This window comes from Pelophylax lessonae (genome assembly GCF_965119305.1).
Source record: "Pelophylax lessonae genome assembly, chromosome: 4".
Taxonomy (NCBI): Eukaryota; Metazoa; Chordata; class Amphibia; order Anura; family Ranidae; genus Pelophylax; species Pelophylax lessonae.
The window spans coordinates 66,340,962-66,366,795 of record NC_138771.1 but is presented as its reverse complement, the minus strand read 5'-3'; the positions used below and the strand labels follow the sequence as shown (position 1 = coordinate 66,366,795).

General features: G+C 40.9%; 1 protein-coding gene across 1 annotated transcript in view; it reads right to left on the bottom strand.

The window, feature by feature from the left end:
- The window catches only part of EFL1 (elongation factor like GTPase 1), a 669,975-nt gene that overhangs the window by 132,342 nt on the left and 511,799 nt on the right, over positions 1-25,834 (bottom strand). Inside the window, exon 16 of the mRNA XM_082255636.1 lies at positions 20,183-20,314. Within this exon, the coding sequence (XP_082111762.1) occupies positions 20,183-20,314 (132 nt within the window). The remainder of the gene's footprint in view (positions 1-20,182; positions 20,315-25,834) is intronic.

The window sequence follows — 25,834 nt, the reverse complement described above, 5'->3', positions numbered from 1 at the left end:
GTCGTAAAGTGGTTAAAGGAAAAAATAATAATAAATGCAAATTTTTTTGAAGGTAAAAAAACGCGCATGTATTACTTTTTGTTGCAGGAGAGTGGAAAGCATTCACCAGTGATCAGCAGATCGATTATGTCACGCAGGTCTCCTGCACACTGTCAGTGTATGGGTCTTACCCAGACATCCCAAACAGATAATTCGATACTCGCTGCCATGGTAGTTCATTGAGAACTACAAGCCGACAGCCACTAAGGATGTTGGGGCTTGTAGTACATTCACACACATGGAGCTGTGTGTTTGAATGATGGCCGTGTGGGCAGAGCCCCCAAGGCCGCTGCTTTCAAATTGTGGCAGCTAGTACAGAAAACTTCTCCCCGTACGTCTGCCACAGGGAGGGCAGCGGGGGGGCGGCTGCAGCACTGGGGACATGCTCCACCCTAAAATCAGGTGGAACATGTAACATGTTCCCAAAGTTGAACTTATCTTTTAATGGCACAAATGGTATGTATGCAAAACTCTCGTTATGTTAAAAGATGCTGAAAAATCCTAAGCTACTTATTGAAGCAAAACTGAGGGGTGTATTTACCAATGTGTGAAATTGCACAATTTACCCAATTATCATAGCAATTTCCACTTCTATCACTCCAAACAATTTACCAAGCAGTGTAAAATAAAGTTTCAATACAGATAGTGTTTCAATTCCAAAGTTTTTCTTACTTTGCTGGCCTTTGTAAAATACATTTTCACGGCATGTATATTTCCCAATGGTTGAAAAATGTTGCCACTGCAGAATGCCGAACAGATGGGTATTCCATTGAAATTTAAGGTGTGTCTTTAATAGATGGGAATTGTAGGATAATAGAGACCACTTCTACTGTAAAGTGATTAGTAGTGGATCCTTTGTGCATCTGTTCTGGAAATGTCCAAAGTTACATCGATACTGGCAGGAAGTGTTGGATATGTTGAACTTTGTATATGGCATTGAGCTAACTCCAGACCCTGTTCTATGCCTAGTAGGATATGTAAACTAACAACTTGGATTATGACCAAGTAGTGGCTATTGCAAGATCACTTTTTATGGCACATATGGCCTCCCGCTGGGCTTCATCCAAGCCTCCTACCCTTTGGGGTTGGATTCCGGAGATGGATTAATATGTACAGTTTGATAAACACAGCTATACTCAGCATAACACCCCGCAAAAGTCTTTCACAGAAAGTTCTTTCTTTCTTTCTCTTTTATTTATTTTTTTCTAGTGTTGGATATTTCTGAATTTCTTTGTATATTCTGGAATTATGAGGGTAGTGATTTATTTGTATTGATGCTGTTTTTTTTTTTTTTTATATATATATTTACGTCTGGTATGTAAATCTTATCATTATGTTTTCTTTGTTATAAAAAAAAAAAAAAAAAAAGTCTTAAAAATAAAATCTGATTAAAAAAAAAAAATTGATTAGTAGCGGCATCTTTTGAATTGCTTACAATATCAACGTGGGCCCCCACAACAAGGATGTTATGGACGAGCTCCTAAAACAAGTATGCAATTTTAGTTTTTTCAAACCTTTCAGTGTTTGAAACTGTGTTCTCATAGTTGTAATAAAACTTTTTAGTATTCCCCCACTGAGTGTTAAGGCATCCTTTGGATCAATTTCCCATATGGGTGCAGTACCATTTTTTTGAAAGATAAGCAGGACTTAGTACATGTAATACACATGGGTACTTCAAGGTAACTGTTACAGTACAACACCTGTTTACAGGATAAGGTTGTTGTGGGTACAAATAAAGCTGAACTCCAGAAATACATCCATTTTGCCAAATATGCAAATGTGGAGTTAAATCCAACAAGGTGCATGCCGCCTCGTGCACTTCTGGTCTCAGCTCCACAATTGCATGCAGCTGTGCCAACACCTCCCCTCCTCTTGCTCAATCACAGATTGCTTTGTGGTATGCAAACTCATTTATAAAATACAAAGGCTTCTGTGAATGGGTGGGGGGAGGCAGACAGAGATGTGTGTGTGAGAAGGCAGCGCCTCTCCTGTCAGATGTACAGTAAATTAAAGAATTCAATTCAGAATATGTCCTGCACTTTGTTGGACTTACCTCAAAGTATGCCAAGAAAGTTTAAATAGTGGCTGGATTCCTGGAGTTCAATTTTAATTCAATGTAGACAATCAAATCAATGTACCCCAACAATATCTCGAAGTCTGGAATTCTTCATCAGGTGGGCAAAACACTTAATCTTTGCCCCTTCACCAGGAACCAGCCTCTGTTCAGTCTAACTTTGTGTTTTCGATGACTGGATTTCATCTCATCTGTCCCTATTCTGATTCTTTTAGGCCACCAACATACTTTCTCAAAGGTGCTCCCCGTCCTTGTCTTGCTTCCCAGGTAAAGGCCTGACTTCTCCAGGGTTGCTTGCCTTCACAGCAGACAGATAGTTGGCTTCTATTTCCAGGTTACAATTGGTCATTGGCCCAGTTCTCTCACACGTCCCCTATCTCAGATTCTCATGAATGCAAAAGAATAACCTGAGAGCTAAGGTTAAACTAGAATGTGAACTTCACTATAAACTGTCCATTATTAGCCAGAGAGCAGGGAAGGAAACTAGTTTTCTTTACACTAAGCCACTTAGCACATATTGATCTCTAACAAAAAGTGGCACTAATTCTCTAAAGTTCCTGGATAATGTTACCATCCCTTTTATGTGAGAGGTAATTGTACTATAGGAAAATACTCCATGAATGATACCTTAAACCATATTTACAATTGGATTGAAGATATGTATGGTTTTCACATGACTGCATTAATGACACAGTTGGCATGTATGCGCAAATTTCATCATGTTAAAATATACCAGAGAGATAGTAAGCTACTTATCCCCTCCCGCTCCCTGGGATAACAGCCGAGCTGAGCCGCATCGTTTGTTATCATCAGAAAGGCGATCGCTTTTTTTTAAAAAAACTGTATCGGGGTGATGCCTGTAGCTACAGGTAAATCAGTTTGTGGGAAGTAGTTAATTCATTATTCACTTTTGAAACCTTTTTGTAACTACTTTTATATGTGGTTTTAATTCTGTCTGTTTTTTTTTTATTTCTTTGTAACAGGCTTACTATGGGTTAATTTCTCCTCCTATTGTATGACATTTGATTGCTATCTTTCTAAAAAGTACTGACAACAATTGCATTATGTGTTACTGATATGTGATAATTGCCTCAGTGGTTCCTGTTTCAGTTAACTAATTTGATATGGATGTATGTATATATATATATATATATATATACATATACATACACACAGCTGCAAAAAAAAGTATGTGAAGCCTTTGGAATGATATGGATTTCTGCAAAAATTGGTCATAAAATGTGATCTGATCATCATCTAAGTCACAACAATAGACAATCACAGTCTGCTTAAACTAATAACACACAAAGAATGAAATGTTGCCATGTTTTTATTGAACACACCATGTAAACATTCACATTGCAGGTGGAAAAAGTATGTGAACCCCTAGACTAATGACACCTCCAAGAGCTAATTGGAGTGAGATGTCAGCCAACTGGAGTCCAATCAATGAGATGAGATTGGAGGTGTTGGTTACAGCTGCCCTGCCCTATAAAAAACACACACCAGTTCTGGGTTTGCTTTTCACAAGAAGCATTGCCTGATGTGAATGATGCCTCGCACAAAAGAGCTCTCAGAAGACCTACGATTAAGAATTGTTGACTTGCATAAAGCTGGAAAGGGTTGTAAAAGTATCTCCAAAAGCCTTGCTCTTCATCAATCCACGGTAAGACAAATTGTCTCTAAATGGAGAAAGTTCAGCACTGTTGCTACTCTCCCTAGGAGTGGCCGTCCTGTAAAGATGACTGCAAGAGCACAGCGCAAACTGCTCAATGAGGTGAAGAAGAATCCTAGAGTGTCAGCTAAAGACTTACAAAAGTCACTGGCAAATGCTAACATCCCTGTTAGCGAATCTACAATACGTAAAACACTAAACAAGAATGGATTTCATGGGAAGATACCACAGAGGAAGCCACTGCTGTCCAAACAAAACATTGCTGCATGTTTACAGTTTGCACAAGAGCACCTGGATGTTCCACAGCAGTACTGGCAAAATATTCTGTGGACAGATGAAACCAAAGTTCAGTTGTTTGAAAGAAACACACAACACTGTGTGTGACGAAAAAGAGTCACAGCACACCAACATCAAAACCTCATCCCAACTGTGAAGTGTGGTGATGGGGGAATCATGGTTTGGGGCTGCTTTGCTGCGTCAGGGCCTGGACGGATTGCTATCATCGAAGGAAAAATGAATTCCCAAGTTTATCAAGAAATTTTGAAGGAGAACTTAAAGAGGAAGTAAACCCTCCTCTGCAAGTTGTACCTATAGGTAAGCCTATGATAAGGCTTACCTATAGGTACTGTAAATATCTCCTAAACATGTACCGTTTAGGAGATATTTACCTTACATGCAGCCAGTGACATCACTGGCGCATGCGCTCTGAAGGAACGGCCGCTGGTGCTGTTCCTTCAGAGCCCCGTGCCGTGACCGTCAGCTCCCACGCGCGTGGCTAAATGCAATAATGAATTGGTGCTGGTCTGTGCTGGCTGGATGGGCTGGTCACAAAGATGAATCCCGATCCCCCCTTAAACAAGCAGAGCCGAGTGTTATAATTGCAGAGCATTGCGCAGCGGTAGCCAATCACGGCGCGTCACGTCGGTCATCTATGTGCGGGACGGTCCGCCCTCCGATGCACAGCGTCCGTCGCTGTCATGGGAACCATGACGCTGGGGCGCGCATGCGCATCGGAGCGGCTTCGGCTCAGAGAGGGTGGGGGAAAGGCGCGGCTGTCAGAGCAGAGAAAAGGGATAGATCTGTGTACATACACAGGCAGAGTAAATGCATGGAAATCATCGAGCAAGATGAGAATGATAGGCTGAGAAGAAGTGCAGAGTTAAGAGAAAAAGGGGAAAAAAACGGTAAACTAAATGCAAGGGAGTCAAAGTGTGGAGGAAGAAGAAAAATAAAAAGGATTTAAGTAAAGAAAAACGAAATGAAAAAAAAAATGCAAAAATAAATAAAATAAAAAATGAATGAAAAAAAATGAAAAAAATATATAATTACAAAAAAGGGGAAAGAAAAAAGAAAAAGAAAAAAGGAGGAAAAAGAGGAAAAGAAAGGGGAAAAAAATGAAAAAAGGAGTATAGAAAGGTGTGAGAAAAGGGGAAAATAAACACAGGGAGGGGACAGGAAAAAAATGATAGAAATAAAAATAAATATGAAAAAATATATATAAAAAATAAAAAATAATAAAAATAAAGATAAAAATAAATATAAAAATAAAAAATAAATAAACAGATATATATATGATCACTAAATAAAAAATAGAAAAGGAAAAAAATAAAAATGAGTACCTAAATAAATGAGAACCTAGAAAATTGTAAGACGAGGACAAAGTAAAGAAAAGATAAGACTGCGATGCATAAGTAGGAAGAAGAAAACCCGGACGGTGGGAAGGTGCGGGGAGTGTTGTGCAGACATAGGGGAGGAAGGGAAAAAGGGGAAAACGGGGGGAGTGAAAAAAGAAGAAAAGGAGGGGGAAAAAAAGGGGGAAAAAAAAAGGAATAAAGGGGGGAAAAAAGGCAAGTATGAAACGAGAAGAAGAAGAAACCAGTATGTCAAGGAGAGTGAGAAACATAATTAATAAGCCAGGGCCTTGCCCGAAAAGGATGGGGAAGAGACGCAGCATTATATGGAATAAAATATAAGGTCAGCGTTATGCACTGTCTCTATTGGTGGTATGTCTCTATATATTCCCTGCTCACAACCTGCACTGTATCACATGCCTGACGAAGGGGTCTTGTGCGGCTCCGAAACGTTGCACTATTTTTTGATGTGATCGTAACTTGAATAAAGTTTTTGGACTGCTTTTGCAAGAGCCTTGGTGTGCTGGCGAATATGTATTTACTTGTAACAAATCCAGTTGCCAACTGGTGATCGCTTCAGCACCCAAGTGCCTACAAACCAGGAAGGTGTGCGATAGGAATATGAACTATAGGGTGACTGAACGTGTCGTCCGTCATAGAGGTAAGCGGGCGGCATGGCGGGGGCTCGTTGTAAGGTAAGTATTTCATAATGAGCTAGTATGCGATGCATACTAGCTCATAATGGGTTTTTCTTTCAGGTTAAAGAGGAAGTAAACCCTCCTCTGCAGGTTGTACCTATAGGTAAGCCTATGATAAGGCTTACCTATAGGTACTGCAAATATCTCCTAAACATGCACCGTTTAGGAGATATTTACCTTACATGCAGCCAGTGACGTCACTGGTGCATGCCCTACTGAAGGAACGGCCGCTCGTGCCGTTCCTTCAGAGTCCTGTGCCACGACCGTCGGCTCCCGCGCGCGTGCGCGGGAGTGATGTCACCGCGGCTCCGGACAATCAGATGGCCGGATGCCGCGATTCCCGGAAGACGGGCGACTGGACATGTCGCCCATCATAGAGGTAAGCGGGCGGCACGGCGGGGGCTCGTTTTAAGGTATTTCATGATGAGCTAGTATGGGATGCATACTAGCTCATTAGGTCTCTCTCTTTCAGGGTAAAAAAAAAAAAAAGTTTTTTTCAGTTTACAACCTCTTTAAGGCAATCTGTCTACCAGCTGACCTCAAAAAAGCGATTCACACCAGACATCGCAAGAATATTGCTGAGCTGAAACAGTTCTGTAAAGAGGAATGGTCAAGAATTACTCCTGACCGTTGTGCATGTCTTATCTGCAACCACAGGAAACGTTTGGTTGAAGTTATTGCTGCCAAAGGAGGTTCAACCAGTTATTAAATCCAAGGGTTCACATACTTTTTCAGCTGCACTGTGAATGTTTACATGGTGTGTTCAATAAAAACATGGCAACATTTCATTCTTTGTGTGTTATTAGTTTAAGCAGACTGTGATAAGCAGACTGTGATTGTCTATTGTTGTGACTTAGATGATGATCAGATCACATTTTATGACCAATTTGTGCAGAAATCCATATCATTCCTAAGGGTTCACATACTTTTTCTTGCAGCTGTATCTATCTATATATATATATATATATATATATATATATATATATAGGTGTGTATGTATATATGTATATCTCAGTACTTTAATGTGGTGACTGCATTAGTTTATTCACACACAGTATCTCACAAAAGTGAGTACACCCCTCACATTTTTGTAAATCTTTTATTATATCTTTTCATGTCACAACACTGAAGAAATGACACTTTGCTACAATGTAAAGAAGTGAGTGTACAGCTTGTATAACAGTGTAAATTTGTTGTTCCCTCAAAATAACTCAATACACAGCCATTGATGTCTAAACCGCTGGCAACAAAAGTGAGTACACCCCTAAGTAAAAATTTCTAAATTGGGCCCAAGTAGCCATTTTCCCTCCCTCGGTGTCATCTGACTCATTAGTGTTACAGGGTCTAAGGTGTGAATAGGGAGCAGGTGTGTTAAATTTGGTGTTATCGCTCTCACCTCACTCTCTCTTACTGGTCACTGGAAGTTCAACATAGCACCTCATGGCAAAGAACTCTCCGAGGATCTGAAAAAAGAATTGTTGCTCTACATAAAGATGGCCTAGGCTATAAGAAGATTACCAAGACCCTTTAACTGAGCTGCAGCACGGTGGCAAAAACCATACAGCGATCTAACAGGACAGGTTCAACTGAGAACAGGCCTTGCCATGGTCAACCAAAGAAGTTGAGTGCACGTCCTCAGCGTCATATCTAGAGGTTGTCTTTGGGAAATAGACATATGAGTGCTGCCAGCATTGCTGCAGAGGTTGAAGGGGTGGGGGGGGTCAGCCTGTCAGTGCTCAGACCATACGCTGCACACTGCATCAAATTAGTCTGTATGGCTGTCGTCTCAGAAGGAAGCCTCTTCTAAAGATGATGCACAAGAAAGCCCGCAAACAGTTTGCTGAAGACAAGCGGACTAAGGACATGGATTGTGAATAGAAAAAAAGGTGCGTGAACCAGTGTAACTAGATATAAAAGCAGCACTGTGAATAATTAAGAATGCAAAAAATATGTACCATATGAAATACGTTACAAAAGTGCGCTAATATAAACCAAGAGAACAAAAGTGTCCATATATGTTCAATCAAATTAAATCAACAATTTGAAATAAAGTCTTTTTCATCCAGAAGAAAGTATTCCCAAAGTGATGCAGGAAAACCAACTGATGAATGATGGGTGTTTAGGAAATAAGTGATGAGGGGTGAGTGAATTAACCTCTTCCCAAAAAACAATCCATAAACGTGACTTGAAACAAAAATACAATTTTGTGATGACACCCGGTGATGTGAGTGGACTCTTACCACATTTGAGTGAGATTGGAGCGTATACTGTGGTACCAAGGAATCCAATTGGTCAGCCAGATGGAATGGAATCCCAAATGGGATGGATGGATCGTCAGCTTCCCGGTTAGGGGGATAAAATCCAAAACAATATACAGCATAAACTCTATGTAGTCACGCTTGCCTGCAGTGCAATCCGGGACATGTAGCAGCACGGCTGGCTCCCCCGACGCGTTTCCACTGATAAGTCGGCTTCTGGGACTGGAGCTAGAGCCATGCTGCTGTTCTCTCTCATAAATAAGCTTGGCAATGGAGACTTCCGGGGCGGCACTTCCGGTATTGTTACAAGCCTATACCAGCGGTCACTAACAGGAAGAGGATGCACTTCTCGTGACACCAGAATTAAACAGGAAATAGATTCCCTAATCTTCCGATACTCTAATCTTCTCTCAAAGATCAGACTGAGAAATCCATCTATATTGCGGCAATCTAGGGAGGTTCTCGGAAAGAAGTAAAGAACCATACAAACCTCCACTTTATTATAGAATGCCCATAGAAGATTAAAAAACTTTAAAAACGATATAAAAAACCATTAAATATTTAAAAATACTCATTGTAAGATAAAAACCTCAAAATCGATGAGCATATTTCTTAGCAATATAAAAAAGCAATATAAAAAAGAGACTAAAAATACAAGAAAAATAACATAAAAAATAAAAATAAGTGAACAATGCTGAAAATTAAAATGAAAATTAAATAAAAAATAAATAAAAAGTGAAAATGAGTGTAAATAAAAAAGCAAAAAAATATATTGCACATATTGAACATTTTGTTCTCTTGGTTTATATTAGCGCACTTTTGTAACGTATTTCATATGGTACATATTTTTTGTAAGGACATGGATTACTGGAACCATGTCCTGTTGTTTGATGAGACCAATATAAACACTTATTTGGTTCAGATGGTGTCAAGCGGGTGTGGCGGCAACAAGGTGAGGAGTACAAAGACAAGTGTGTCTTACCTACAGTCAAGCATGGTGGTGGGAGTGTCATGGTCTGGGGCTGAATGAATGTTGCTGGCACTTGGGAGCTACAGTTCATTGAGGGAACAATGAATGCCAACATGTACTGTGATATACTGAAGCAGAGCATGATCCCTCCCTTCGGAGACTGGGCCGCAGGGCAGTATTCTAACATGAGAACGACAAATACACCTCCAAGGCGGTCACTGCCTTGCTAAAGAAGCTGAGGGTAAAGGTAATGGACTGGCCAAGCATGTCTCCAGACCTAAACCCTATTGAGTATCTGCGGGGCATCCATAAACGGGAGGTGGAGAAGCGGAAGGTCTCTAACATCCACCAGCTCCGTAATGTCGTCATGGAGGACTGGAAGAGGACTCCAGTGGCAACCTGTGACGCTCTGGTAAATTCCATGCCCAAGAGGGTTAAGACAGTGCTGGAAAATAATTGTGGGCACACAAAATATTGACACTTTGGGCCTAATTTGGACATTGTTACTTAGTGGTGTACTTTCTTTTGGTACCAGCGGTTTAGACATTAATGGCTGTGTGTTGAGTTAATTAGAGGGGACAGCAAATTTACACTTTTATACAAGCTGTACACTCACTACTTTACATTGTAGCAAAGTATCATTTCTTCAGTGTTGTCACATGAAAAGATATAATAAAATATTTACGAAAATGTGAGGGGTGTAGTCACTTTTGTGAGATACTGTACATACTATATATATATATATATATATATATATATATATATATAAGGCACTGTATATATACAAAAGTCTTCAGCTTACAAAAAGCAAAGTGAAAAATAAAAAAATAAAATACTAGGCATCATTAAAAGTAATGGAGTTTCTGACATGTTTTAATGCTTTTTGAAGGACTCTATAATATGACCTGCAGGTAAAAATTGTAGCTCAGTGGTGCAAGTGGCGCGCACCTTAATTTATTTTTGAATGTTATTGCTCAGTGCATCTTATATAAAAGTGGCCAACTGAAAAGCAATACTTACAGACATGAAATGTATTTTCTTTCACTGAAAGAATATACAACACACATCTGAGGTTAAAAGGCACTTTACAGAAAGCAGCCTCTGTGGAAAACAAGTAAGACAATTCTAGAACAAGAACATAGCTGTGTAGCTTTAGTTTAGCGGGGTTACCAAATACCTATAATCCATTTTTTAGATATTGAAGTTACTGTGAATTCAACATACTCTAACTATTCATTGTTCTGAGCTTTGTGTCCACACCAATACCATTATAAAATATTGCCTTTCCATTTACTACTGCAGAGTTCGATTATTTTCCTGCAGACTCTGACACTAGTATTAATGTCATCTCAGAAATAATTTTCAGTGCAGAACTGAGGGTTAAAAACCATTCGCCATCTGGAGCTTTTGGGATAACTGGGTGCCTATGATCCTAATCACCAGTTTATAACTTCCATGAACTTCCTTTTATGGCCAAAAATGAGTTTTCTGCCGGCTCATAGAGCGCTCTGATAAAAGCCTGCACACAAGTCATCACTTTCATGCCTCTGAAGAAATCACTTTCTATCATACCGCATGCAGGTACTAAGTGCTTGTAATTTTTTTACTATCATGTAGATGGATTTCCCATTCCTCTCAGTTTAAAATACAAAGGGCTTGAAATGTGCTCTGCTGTGGAACTTACTTTGATGGTGGTGATGAAAAATACTTTAGACCTATCAAGCACATTACTGGAACATACTATGTAAAAACCTGAAAAAGTCAAGAGGTTTCTTGCCTGGAATCAGCAGATGAGCCAGAGTTAAAGGAATTTTTAAATGTATTTATTTTTTAATTATTTTTATTAAGTTCTCAAAAAGGTTAAACTATAAAACAGAGCTTATTGGGCATACGCAGGCTTAGTATATGTACCGTACATAAACATAACCTATAAGAAACAGTTTATCTAGTGCCATAGATGGCACTAAAACAGTAGAGAGCTCCAGGAACACCTTAAGGACCCCTGAAAAATGTTGGGGCTCATCTGTGCAGAGTCTAATCCTTCAGGACTTGAGAAAAAGTAAAACTCCTACTTCCCATAAAAAGTAACAAGCGTGGCCCATACAGTATTCTCTCATGTATGTCATGAACCCAGGGGTAAGCTACTTAGTCCGAAAGACCAGGGTCCGCATTAGTGGAAGGGGCTTCAATCCAGATATCCCAGAAAGATCAGGGTCCGCAATAGTGGAAGGGGCTTCAATCCAGATATCCCAGAAAGATCAGGGTCCGCATTAGTGGAAGGGGCTTCAATCCAGATATCCCAGAAAGATCAGGGTCCGCATTAGTGGAAGGGGCTTCAATCCAGATATCCCAGAAAGATCAGGGTCCGCATTAGTGGAAGGGGCTTCAATCCAGATATCCCAGAAAGATCAGGGTCCGCATTAGTGGAAGGGGCTTCAATCCAGATATCCCAGAAAGATCAGGGTCCGCATTAGTGGAAGGGGCTTCAATCCAGATATCCCAGAAAGATCAGGGTCCGCATTAGTGGAAGGGGCTTCAATCCAGATATCCCAGAAAGATCAGGGTCCGCATTAGTGGAAGGGGCTTCAATCCAGATATCCCAGAAAGATCAGGATCCGCATTAGTGGAAGGGGCTTCAATCCAGATATCCCAGAAAGATCAGGGTCCGCATTAGTGGAAGGGGCTTCTATCCAGATATCTCATACTTTGTGGATTTTTTTAGGGCAACCCCTCGACAATTAAGTGGCCTTATAAAGGGGTAGATTAGAACTGACCAACTTTTGCCATACAGTCAAAGTAGGGGCAGATGGAGACTTCCATTGAAGTACAATAGTTTTCCTCGAGTAGAACAATAGTAGCCCGACCAGGATTCTGAAGGCTCTGTGGTGGGTGAGAGAATCTACCAGACCCAGTATAGAGACTGTGTGCGGTATCTGAATAGTGGTCGTTGAATGAATAAATGATACCACCGCCCCCCTCCCCAGAATGTTTGAATGTGGGGGAATTGCAAGAAGATGTGCATGAAATCCACTGGGTCCACTGCGCATTGCCAGCACATAGGAGAGACAGCAGGGTATATTTTGTGCAAGCGTGCGGGGGGTAAGATAAATTCAATGTAACATTTTGAAATGTATGAGTCTATCTTCAGAAGAAACTACAGTGGATCCAGAAAGTATTCACAGCGCTTCACTTTTTCCACATTTTTTATGTTACAGCCTTATTCCAAAATGGATTAAATTCATTATTTTCCTCAAAATTATACAAACAATACCCATAATGACAAAGTGAAAGACATTTGTTTGAAATCTTTGCAAATTTATTAAAAATAACATGTACATAAGTATTATCAGCCTTTGCCATGACACTCAATATTGAGCTCAGGTGCATTCTGTTTCCATTGATCAGCCTTTAAATGTTTCTACAACTTGACTGGAGTCCACCTGTGGTAAATTTAAGTTTATTGGACATGATTTGGAAAGGCACATACCTGTATATATAAGGTTCCACAGTTAACAGTGCATGTCAGAGCACAAACCAAGCCATGAAGTTCAAGTAATTGTCTGTAGACCTCTGAGACAAGATTGTATTGAGGCACAGATCTGGGGGAGGGTACAGAAAAATGTCTGCAGCATTGAAGGTCCCAATGAGCACAGTGGCCACCATCATCCATAAATGGAAGAAGTTTAGAACCACCAGGACTCTTCCTAGAGCGGGCCGCCCGGCCAAACTGAGCGATCAGGGAGAAAGGCCTTAGTCAGGGAGGTGACCAAGAATCGGATGGTCACTCTAACAGAGCTCCAGCATTTCTCTGTGAAGAGAGGAGAACCTTGCAGAAGAACAACCATCTCTGCAAAACTCCACCAATCAGGCTTATATGGTAGAGTGGCCAGACTGAAGCCACTCCTCAGTAAAAGGCATATGACAGCCTGCCTGGAGTTTGCAAAAAGGCACCTGAAGGACTCTCAGACCATGAGAAACAAATTTCCCTGGTCTGATGAAACAAAGATGGAACTCTTTGGCCTAAATGGGAAGCGTCACGTCTGGAAGAAACCAGGCATCGCTCATCACCTGGCCAATACCATCCCTGCAGTGAAGCATGGTGGTGGCAGCATCATACTGTGGGAATGTTTTTCAGCGGCAGGAACTGGGAGACTAGTCAGGATCGAGGGAAAGCAGACATCCTTGATGAAAACCAGCCAAGATAACAAAGGAGTGGCTATGGGACAACCCTGCAAATGTCCTTGAGTGGCCCAGCTAGAGCCCAGACTTGAACCCGATTGAACATCTCTAGAGAGATCTGAAAACGGCTGTGTACCGAGACTCCCCATCAAAGCTGATGGAGCTTGAGAGGCCCTGCAAAGAAGAATGGGAGAAACTGCCCAAAAAGAGGTGTGCAGGGCTTGTAGCATCATACACAAAAAGACTTTAGGCTGTAATTGGCCAAAGGTGCTTCAACAAAGTCTTGAGCAAAGGCTGTGAATACCTATGTACATGTGATTTCAAACAAACGTCTTTCACATAGTCATTATGGAGTAATGTTTGTAGAATTTTGAGGATAATAATTTGAATTGAATCCATTTTAGAATAAGACTGTAACGTAACAAAATGTGGAAAAAGTGAAGTGGAGTGAATAATTTCCAGATGCACAGTAGCTGTAAGAAGAGACATTCCCGCACCTCCTCCCAGCTCAGGGAAATCGAATGTCCACTTGGATCTGAGTGCCTCAAGTCCCGTGTGAACAGAGGGGAGCATAGACTTATATATATTAGATAGGGGTTTAACCAGTGTCATCCCTGAGTATCATTCCATAAGTAGAAGTGTTGAAGGCAACTAATTGCATTTCAAAATGAGTATGAAATGCATGCCTGAGCTGTAAATGTCTAAAAAGGTATGCATTTGGAAGGTCGCACTGTGATTTAAAAATATCTAAGGTCTTTAACTCTCCCCCTGAGCAGATCTGGTCCAGGTATTTAATGCCCTTTACTGCCCAGACCTGGGGATCAAGTATGGAGGCGAATTCAGGGTGTAGTGGGATAAGCCCTAATGGAGTGTATTGGGAGATGTGCCTGGGAGGAGTGGGTCCGAGCCATTGACCAGGCCTTTAGAACAGCTTTCATCATTGCTATTTTCAGAGGAAGGGATGTGGTTAGACCTCTATAAACTAGGTTTTTTAATGACTCAAAGGAGCACCCACACAGGCAGCCTCTAAGGCCACAGCGGCTTTGGAGGCATCTTCTATCACTTATTTTAAAACACTTTTAAACCGGCTACTGAAAATTCTAGTTCTGATTCACTGCAAAATACAGTATTTTTAGTTATCAACTGCCACATCTATGGGGAGACTCTATTAAGTCCAAAAATAATCTGTACTCCTTACAGTACTTAACCTTGTAATGATGGACGCTCAAAGTAAATGCAACAGATGGTGGCCTGTCAGAATCAAATGCAAAGACGCAAGGTCATCAAAACTCCAATAGATGCGTTTCACAAGCTTATCATTAAAATCTTCATAATAAGCACATAAAACACATCTTTTTGGAATGATGGTGAGTTTGCATCTTTCCATCTATGGGGAGATTGTTTTCCCCAGTCAGCCATAGAGTGATCAAAACAAAACAGCCAAATTGAAATCCATCTATGGCTGACTTTGGCAAGTCAGGTTTTTTTCTGCATGATCACTGCTGGCGGCTACAGATGCCAGCAGTGATCATTGTATTCTGCGAGTGGGCAAGGCTCCTCGCTGGCAGAACACAACAGCGCTGTGGCAGAGTTTCACCCATCAACACTGACTGTATTATGGGGGAAATTAAACAAGTATCTTTACTTCAATGCATGGTTGAAGAAAATTGCATACTGTATGGCCTGCCCAAGGCTGGTTAATATGTTCACAAACGAACCCAAAGCATATAAGAAAATCGGGCGAACGATCGTCTGATTTTCCTTGTTTTTTTACAGCAAATCAGAACCGATGAAAGAAAATTCATACGAAAATTCTCGTACGACAAAGGCTTTTTTTTTTTTTTTTGTTTATTTTTCTGATCATGTGCAGTCTTTCGTTTCGGATTTGTCCTGTATGAAAACAGTACACATTAAGCGAAAATCGTTCATTCTGTTCACATACGAGAAAAATTTTGGAGCTTGTCCCTTTGGAAATTTTCATTCAGAAGGTCATAAACGACTGTAGAAAGCAGTGTACACACACTATACGAAAATTGTACGAAAGTTCTTTGGATGAAAATTCTCGACCAATTTTCTTATAGTGTGTACGAGCCTTAACCCAAAGCTGCATAACAGTTCACAAACTTTGGAAGATCTTTATCACTGGCTCTACAACAAAACTCATCTCCTCAATTCAGTTAATAAGAAACATGGTATATGCACTGTGAAGGGGCCATTACTATCAGAGAAAAGGGAATAGACTCTAAACAATTACAGATATTTATCAACATGAGAAACGTATCTGTCCAAACGCCAACACCTACATTGCCAAATGACTGCAAGTAACTTCTAAATTTGTCATAATTTGTCTTGTAAAGAAAAGTTGGGATGTGAATTGGCAACTTCAGTGACCATAAAAGCAGCTTAAAGTCAGAGATCAGCTTAAAGTGAACTAACTCAAGTTATTTTGTCACTGCACCCTCCCTCATACTTAAAATATTTATAAACTTTTCACCTTTGGGTTAGTTTTTGTACTGCAAGGGAACATTTCCTGGTTTCCAGCCTAGGAGACAGTGTGTTACTAAGCCACAACTTTGCAGCTTATTTCCAAACATACACACAAATGCAGCGGGTACTATAGTGCCCGTCTAGCAGAATCTGGCGGCACTCAGGAATCCGCCACACATGCACAGATGTGCCGTCTGTATCTGCCAGCTCCCAAATACTTGGAAGTAACTGGTGACACATCTGCACGCCTCTTTTCTTTTTAATTGGCGGGGGGGGGGGGGGGCAATCTGCATGCTTACATTCTGCTTTAAACAAGACCTGAATTCTGGAAGCTGTGCAGAAAAGGAAGGCACAGGGCAAAGGACTAGTCACCATTCTTGCCTGTGGTCACCTTGCAGCTGATTTTCACCATTACTGGCTTGCCATGCCTTGTTTTGCACTGTGCCTATGTGGAGGCTGCCATCTTGGTAGAGTCAGATTTTATTCCTCATGTCAGAGCCTCAAACACAAAAAAAAACTAGAAACACATCAGGGCAGCCCCAAATCTCAATCCCAAATCTCCTGAGACTAGCAGTCCGAGGCAGCTGTGCCTCAGATCTCACACTGCAGATATACAGGTTCTGGGTTGTATTAACACGATTGCCAAAGCACACTCACATACCTGGAAGTGCATTGCAAATTTTCAGGAAAAAAGGACAAACGGTGCCTTTTTCAGAGTACAACTTAGGCACAATTACCATTACTAAATGTTCCCCCTAACATAGCAAATCTTCATGTTTTGGGCTCAGGTCCATTTTAATCTAACCATGATAGGGGAGGTTTACTAAAACTAGAGAGTGCAAAATCTGGTGCAGCTCTTACCAGAAACCAATCAGTGTCTAGGTTTTATTGTGAAATCTTAATTGCACAAGCTGAAGTTAGAAGCCGATTGGCTACCATGCACAGCTGCACCAAATTCTGAGTGCTCCAGTTTTAGTAAATCCCCCCCAATGTGTGTAGAAGATATGTTAATATTGCATAACAATGAAATAACAATGAATGTTGAGTTCTCTGGAACTACAGTTGAATATGTTGTCACCAGATGAATACATATTAATAGATTTAGGCCTACACACTAGTAGAAAATCTGCCGAAAATTCCCGCCCAAGGTGAAATCGTCAGATTTTCGGCTAGTGTGTACACAACCTTCAGCAGCCGATGCCAACATTTTCAACGAAAAAAAAACGGAGGGACAAACACCAAAATTTTTATCGTCCGTCCCCAGACAACCAATTTTCGTTTAATGTGTATGCAGTACGTCCGTGAAAAATCGGATAAGAAAGGCCGCGCATGATCTGAAGTTGCTGACGACCCGGAAGTCTAGGAACAAATGTCCCCAAAAAAAAAAATTGGACGAGAAATTTCAAGAACATTTATGCACTCTCTACTAAACGGTTGTGAACGCGAGCATGAGAGAGAAAAATCGGAGGATATTTAGTCCGATTTACGTCAAGTGTGTACGGCCCTTTACATAATCTGAAAAACACCCCCAATAGACCGATATGGGTCCAATAGTTATTTTTATACATAGGCCTGGGCACACACTAATCACCCCATGTAGCTGAGATTCTCTTAATGTTCTGGCTCCCCTCCGCAGCGTTGCCAGCTTCCTTGCTTTTTTCTCTCACCGGCTGCTGCTGCGGGCACACACCGGGGGATGTTTTAGAATGAGTGTGGAAAGGGGACTGTAAATGTGTAATTTATCGGCCCCTTCCCTTTCTAAATGAACACAGTGAGTGATCGGTACCGTGTTTTTGAGCTTTGGAGTGCACATCCTAATGCATAGGCTGAGCACACCTATGTTTTTATACCACTAACAAATCTCTTGCTTATTTACTGTGTGCTACAATCTAACCACATCAGTTCCAGTACCAAAGACAGTCTAATAACATTAAAACACAGGGGCCAATGGAGACAATAATGGGGGACCATGTGAGTATATTTTGGAGAGTGGTATGAAATGGGAGCACACACAAACTCTATCCATACATAGTGCTAATTGATCATTACAGAGTCCCTAGTCTAATGTAATTTTTTTTCTGTCAATGTTAACCTAAACTCTAAAAGTCTTAAATCCCTCCCCTCACCAATGATTCAAATACAGAAAAAAGTCAGATATATGTATCTTTCTCCTGGAATCCTTTGACCTCATCCCCACATGGTTCTAAGACAAATAGAAGGATTAGAGCTCCCTGACTGTCTAGCTGTGAGTAAATCAACTTCCCCCTAGCCCTTTCTGCAGTGACTACATAAACAATGCTCTGGTTTTTGGTCACATGATGGCAGGGGGAGATTAGAGGCATGCTCACAGGATTCTAGAAGAAAAGCAATTTTGTGATTTTATTAATCAGTAATTTATTTTTGATTCTACTTAAAGTGGTAGTAAACGGTTAAAATAAAAAGGTCCCCCTGTAGGTTTATTCCATAATGTGCCAGTATACATCACATACTAGCACATTATGTCAGACTTACCTATAAAAGAGATTCCCCCAGTGGTGTCCTGTCACTGCTGACAGGAGATCCATCTTCCCCTGGTCTTCCTTCCAGGTTCGCAGGTTCCAGCCGCTTGAATGGCTGAGCCATGATGGTGTCACTCCCACGCATGAGCCGCAATCGTGGCACAGCACTCTCAATGGACAGCATACTCGAGTGCGCTGTCCATTAGGAGCAAAGTACGCATGTGCCGGTGACATCACTGGCTGCTACACATTGGAATATCCCATAAATCGTGCATATTTAGGAGAACAGCTGGCACTAATGTCATCGGCAGCATGGAAACAGGGAAGCTTCTCCTCATATCTCTCAGGAAAGTAACCACTGACGCTTATGATCTTCATAGGTGGTTTTAAGGGGGCATTCTTTATAGTGTATGTAACACCAATGTAACAGGGAATTTTTCCCACTAATCACCAATGTAAGGAGGCCTTTTGCTTACAGCAACCGCTTATTTAAGGAGGCATTCTTCCTACTGATCAATAATGTAAGCAGGCATTCTCCCACTGACCACCAATGTAAGGGGGCACCTGCACCACTGACCATTAATATAAGGTGATCATTCCCCATTGAACACCAAAGGGTGGTGGACTTTCACTGGCCATCCTTCCCACTGACCATTAATGTAAGAAGGTATTTCTCCTTTGATCACCAATTCAAAAGGCAAACTAACACTCTCACCATCTATGTGTCCTTTAATTACTTCTATATCAACAGCTTACTGATCACACAAATATACTGTGAACTGTTAATATGATAATTTTTAGCAGGAGTATGCGGAGACCTGAAAAAAAGGCTGCAATAGAGCAGTGGTCTCCAAACTGCGGCCCTTTGCATTCCTTTATCCAGCCCCTGGGGTATTATTCCTCCCACTGACACAACGGTGGGACACTATTCCTCCCACTGATCCCAATGATGAGACACTATTCTCCCCACTGACACCAATGATGGGACACTACTCCTCCCACTGACCCCAATGAAGGGGCACTACTCCTCCCACTGACCCCAATGAAGGGGCACTATTCCTCCCACTGACTCCAATAAACGGGCACTATTGCTTCCACTGACACCAATGATGGGGCACTATTCCTCCCACTTACACCAATGGTGGGGCACTATTCCTCCCACTTACACATCGATGGGACACTATTCCTCCCACTGACATCAATGATGGGGCACTATTCCTCCCACCGACATCAATGATGGAGCACTATTCCTCCCACTGACACCAATGATGGAGCACTATTCCTCCCACTGACACCAATGATGGAGCACTATTCCTCCCACTGACACCACTGATGGAGCACTATTCCTCCCACTGACACCAATGATGGGGCACTATTCCTCCCACTGACAAAACAATGGGGCAATATTCCTTCCTCGGACACCAATGATGGGACACTACTCCTCCCACTGACACCAATGATGAGGTACTATTCCTTCCCACTGGCACCAACGATGGGACACTTTTTCTCTAATACCAAACATAGGGCATTGTTCACTCGGACTGGCCACAGTCCAGCCCCTCTAAAGTCAGAAGAACAATAAACTGGCCCTTGGTTTAGAAAGTTTGGAGATCCCTGCATTAGAGTATAGCCCCCATGCACTGCTTTCATAGTTCATTTTATGTGTTACTTACTTGGATGTTTTGGTTCCACAGCAACTCGGACTATTGGTGTGGCTTCAAAGCTCAGAGGAATGAATGGAGGACATGCTGGCGATGTAGACAATGTTGCAGACTTAAGGACAAATTCTTCCAAGCCTCCAATGCCTAACAAAATGACAAAAACATTAAAAGGTCAGTTAAGATTCTTATATAATAATAATAGAGTTTCTAATGCAATGTTGCTACCTTTGATTTTTCTAAACTTTTCTTGCAATGTTTCTTGCAAAACTATTCTCCTCCTTTCCAGAATAGAAGGAATAGCAGTAGTACTGGTAGTAGTAGTAGTGATTAAAACTGCATCCAAAAACACAAAGCACTGAACCTGCATGAATAAATATCGCACAGCACCTGCATAATCCCATTTCAAAACTCATCACGCTAATGTGAACCAGGTCTTACTTAATGAACCCGCTGTTTAAATGCATACAAAATTGGTGCTAATTGTGATACCAGTCTAAGCTACTACAGTCAATGTCATACTTCTGAGTAATGAAATTGATGTACTCATGCCCCACCAATGGTTTATGGCTGAGTCCTGCTGATTGGCTGTGTCCAATCGCAGCACAGAGTACTGTGTTTACACAAAGCAGTGATCTGGCTGCAAAGCAGAGAGAAAATACAGCCAGATCTCTTAGTAAAAGCAGCACACATTACAATTGTTCGGCACAAAGTTAACCCCTTGATGTTAACCCCTTCCCAGGCAGTGTCCTTAGTACAGTGACAGTGTGCAGTAATATATCTGATCACTGTATTAGTGTCATTGTTGTCATTGTCAGTTAGTGTACCTCCCAGCGAGGGTCTGTTCGCTCCAGATTGCCTGCCACACTATCAGTCACACTATAAGTTGCTGATCACTGCCATTACAGCATAGCAGCATATATTTCAATATATCCCATAGTTTGTAGACACCATAACTTTCACACAAACCTATTAATATACACCCATTGGGATTTTATTTTACCAAATACATGTAGCATAATACGTTTTGGCCTAAATTTATGAAGAGTTAAATGTTTTTGTTTTATAACAAAAAGCAGAAAATATTGTTTTTTTGTCAAAATATTCGGTCTTCTGTTTAATTAAAAAAAAAATCAAATAACACCAAAATAAAGCTCTATTTGTGTGAAAAAAAAGATATAAATTTAATTTGGGTCCAGTGTTGCATGACCAAGCAATTGCCAGTTAAAGAAGTGCAATGCTGAATAACAATAAATGTTCTGATCATGAAATGGGTAAAACCTTCCTGAGGTCAAGTGGTTAAAATAGAACTTTTGTAAGCAGACGTTCCTACATCAGCAACCTCAGGAATCCATTGTGAGCAATGTATTCAAGTAGATATAAATCCAAAGTCCTGGTTCACACTGATGCGATTTCAGACATGATTAAACTGCATGACGATGCAAATAACATTGCTTCCATAGATACCCATTCACATCAATGCAGTGCAGCTGCTATGCAACTTTGGTGCAATATACAGTGCAATTTGGCCACATAGAATATGCAAACCACATTTCATCAAAATAGTACAGGGAACTTTTTAACGTCACTGCTTCTTTAAGTCGCATAGAGTTGAACAGCTTCCATTGAAATACATGGGCTGCGACTTGTCATTTGACTTTATGTGTTCAAAGTCGCACAAGTGTGAATTTTTCTGTAAAAAAAACTTTTTTTTTTTTTTATTGGTCTTTTGTAATATTCTAATTTTCTGGGATACTGAATTTTTGGCTTTCACTAGCTGTAAGCCATAATCATCAAAATTAAAAGAAAGAAATGCTTGAAATATATCACTCTGTGTGTAACGCATCTATATAATATATAAGAGTTTCACTTTTTGAACTGAATTAAAGAAATAAATTAACTTTTTGATGATATTCTAATTCATGTAGCATTTACTTCCTGAAATCCATCTGCCCTTAGCTCAGGCATTCAGGGAGGAGAATGTGCTTAGCTGAGAAAGCCTCTCCACCCCACCTTCAGTTGAAAGAAAAAGAAAAATGCCCTGAAGACTCCTGGGACATATGACATCATTTGGCCTAGGCCAGAAACCAGGAAGCAACTGAAGAAAAAAAATTCAGTATAATATACACCTTCCAATCTATTACTTAATGCCAGCAGCATAAGGGTTAAAATAGTTAATGTTGATTGAGAGAGTTTAGTTCTGCTTTAAAGAGTGCAGGTAGACAATTTTAACATGATAACTTGGTATAAGAAAAAGTCTTACAAATAAAAGCAGTGAGCACTGAATAGCGAAAAAGTGCTCCTAAATACCATACTTCTCTTTTTTTACAGATCACATGACCACCTTGCTGGTTCTGGGCTCTGCACTGCCTGGGAGGGGAGGGGGGCAGGATCAAGCCACAGTGCACCGTGTCATCATGAAGGAAGCACTTTTTCCTTTTTGTCTTACAGTCAATGGGCAACGACAACGAGAGTCTCCAGAGGAGCTGTGGAGTAAGCCATGGACAAGGCTTATTTATTTACATGAAACTGAGCATGCCTAATGTGGTGGCCATGCTTCAAAGAGTACATAGGCCTGCAGATCCTTGCCACTGCCTGGTCCTGCCCCAAAGCGTTTCATCACACGGACATTATCAATAGGACTTTTGATAAAGTCCATATGACGAAACACGTAGGGTGGGACCGGAAGTGACGCCATCATGCAGAGTGAACCCAGAAGTGATCCAGAGTACACTCGGAAGAGACTAGGGATGAGAGATAGAGAGTGGTATAGATACTGCACAGCCGGCATATTAGGATTCCAATACTGCAGTGTATTTTAATATATTGTGTTGTGAACACTCCTCGGTGCGAGGCATAGCACCAACAAATGTGAGTAGGAGTGGGAACGTTTTTAATCTTAATAAATGTCTAATGGTTTTACACTATGCCGATTACCCTTTGCTTTTTTATGTGACACCTGAATGACACATGTGAAAGGATTGCTAAATAACAGCATATAAAGGAGTAAATCCTCTAATGCAAGCGGAGAGATACCATAACCAATGGGAATCCTCTGAGATTATTATGTCTTACATGACTGACCTGTAGTGGGTAGTCATGGTAATCTTGTGGGTTCTCTGGTGTGGAAAATGTGGTGGAGCACTGAAGCACTAATATACAAAATATATAATGAGGTATATTTGAGAGCTAATTACAGGTCATCGCTGTTTATAAAGTGGAGAAACATTATAATACTCCTACTATGCAGCACAGTTGCTCAACCTGTTATTCCTGTTTATCCTAAGCACTGGTGATATTTATGTTTTATTGGCTGTATAAATAACTTTAAAATTATATTTCTTCCCAAGTTTCTTTGTGACCCCAGGACATCTCAAGTGTTTTTACCAAATAAAGAAATGATTCCGCTTTATATAATCTATTCTATCTTCCTTCATTTGGAATAATACCCACCTGCATATCACCAGATCCTCTTCACGAGCCAGGTTCCCTCACTAAAGGCATCCTAGTCTGTTCCAATTTATTCAGGTATTTTATTGCTTCCCAGCCTACATATGTATACCATTGGCTACATTCCACCTCTCCCAATCCTAATGTTGGCATTTTGGGGCTCTATCTCAGTTCTTAAAGATGATAGTTACAGGTCTGTACCTTCTCATGGATGTAAGTACTCCCCATGAGGAAGTCTGTTTCCTAGGGAAGGAGCTTGCGGCACGTCACGCCGCTACGGACGACAGACGCGGCGGCCATCTTTTTGGTTTGGTACCAGCTCATATCTGCCTAAGAGACTCCACATGACATGCTATACTGATTCGGGAGCTATGTAAGTTGCCATTTGGCTTTTATATGAATAAAAATTGCTTGACAGTATCACGCTACGAGAGCTTTTTTCCCTCATATGACTGGATAATTGCTGAGGATTTTGCTGGATCGATCGGTGGATAGCTGCCTAAGAGATCTTTCCTGATGTGCATCGGTTATCTGTCTCTCTGAAATCCATGATCCCTGTAATAAGGATCATGGTGATCTGGTAAGAGGCTGAATTTTTCCCCATGGTGGTGGCTGTCCTGCACTTGGCTCTCGATTATCAAGGATTTGCATGTGTATGCTATTGGGATATCAGCACCTTTTTTTTTTTAAGGATTCTCTTTCTAACATTTGTACCAGATTATGGACTTATGAACTCTATTTCTTAACATATTTTAGCGCTACACTTTCATATTATATAAGTCTGTTTCCTAGCCTGGCAGAAGACAGGGTGCGGTCTTCATCCTCTTCGAGTACTTCACCTAGGACTCCATTACGGCAAAACCACAAACTGCAAGAACTCTGGGGTCACCATGACCTGGTGGTGTCAGAAAGGTATTACCCATGTCTCCCAGCTTTTCGACAATGGCAATTTTATCTCTTTCAAGGCTTTTAAAGAAAGGAATCACATTTTTAACAATTTTTTAATAACTATTGCTCAGAAAGTGCTTTTTTCATGATTCAGGGCTCTGACACTTGAGCTCCCAGATTCCCCATTGGAGTACCTAATATACGAATCAGGATAAACTAAATTAGTCACCATTTTCTACAGTTACCTGCAGACTGCAGGGTCTAACCCTTTCATGGCTTCACACCAGAATTGTCTCTCGTATATTCCAGTTCTCATTAAGGACCAGTTCACACCATAGGAATGCAGTCTGGATGCGTTCCCGATGCTTTTCTGCATTTGCATTTTTGGTGCAGTCCAGTGCATTTTCCCCCCTCTTTTTTCTTAACCTTAAATTAGTACATGTATGTTCCAGTGCGATTTTGATGTGTTTTACAGCATTTCAGTACAGTCCAGTGCTCGAAAAATGCAGCATGTTCTACTTTTTTTCTGGAGCTGGAACGTACTGGAACTGCAAGCACTGGTGTGAACTATTAGAAATTATTGGAAACTATTAAAACCATTTACTTTCCATGCGTTTATGATGAAAAAAAAAATGCACTGGACTGCATGTGGTGTGAACTTGCCCTTAAGAAGGATGGGAAAGAAAGAGCTACAGAGATCTGTTTTCAAGACATTATGAGTACCACTGATAAACTCACTCAATGCAGGTTTATCCATAATCTACATTACTGTATACAAGTGCTAAATTATCTTAAATGGGACTTGAGGCTCAGGCCTCTTACCCCTGTTGTGGGGAAAGCTCTGCTGACCTTCTACATATGTTTTGGTCATGTTCTGCTCTTTTCACTTTTTGGAATAATCAATTTATTTTTATGGACAATACTCTGAATCTACTAAATCTCCAGGAGGTGGGTGTACTGGGTATTCTTAAAGTGGTTGTAAACCCACTTTAAAGTCTTTTACCTATAGGTAAGTCTATATAGGTGCTATAAATATCTCCTAAACATGCACCGTTTAGGAGATATTTACAGTGCATGCAGCCGATGACGTCATCGACACATGCGCTCTGAAGGAACGGCTACCTGTGCCGTTCCTTCAGAGCCCTATACCGTGAACGGCAGTGATGTAACCGTATCTCCGGTCAATCATATGGCCGGAGGAATCGAACAAGGAACATGTCGGCCGTCCTGTCACTGACCAGGCGACACTGCAGGGGCTTCGTTTTAAGGTATTTCATAATGAGCTAGTATGCAATGCATACTAGCTCATTATGCCTTTGTCTTTACAGG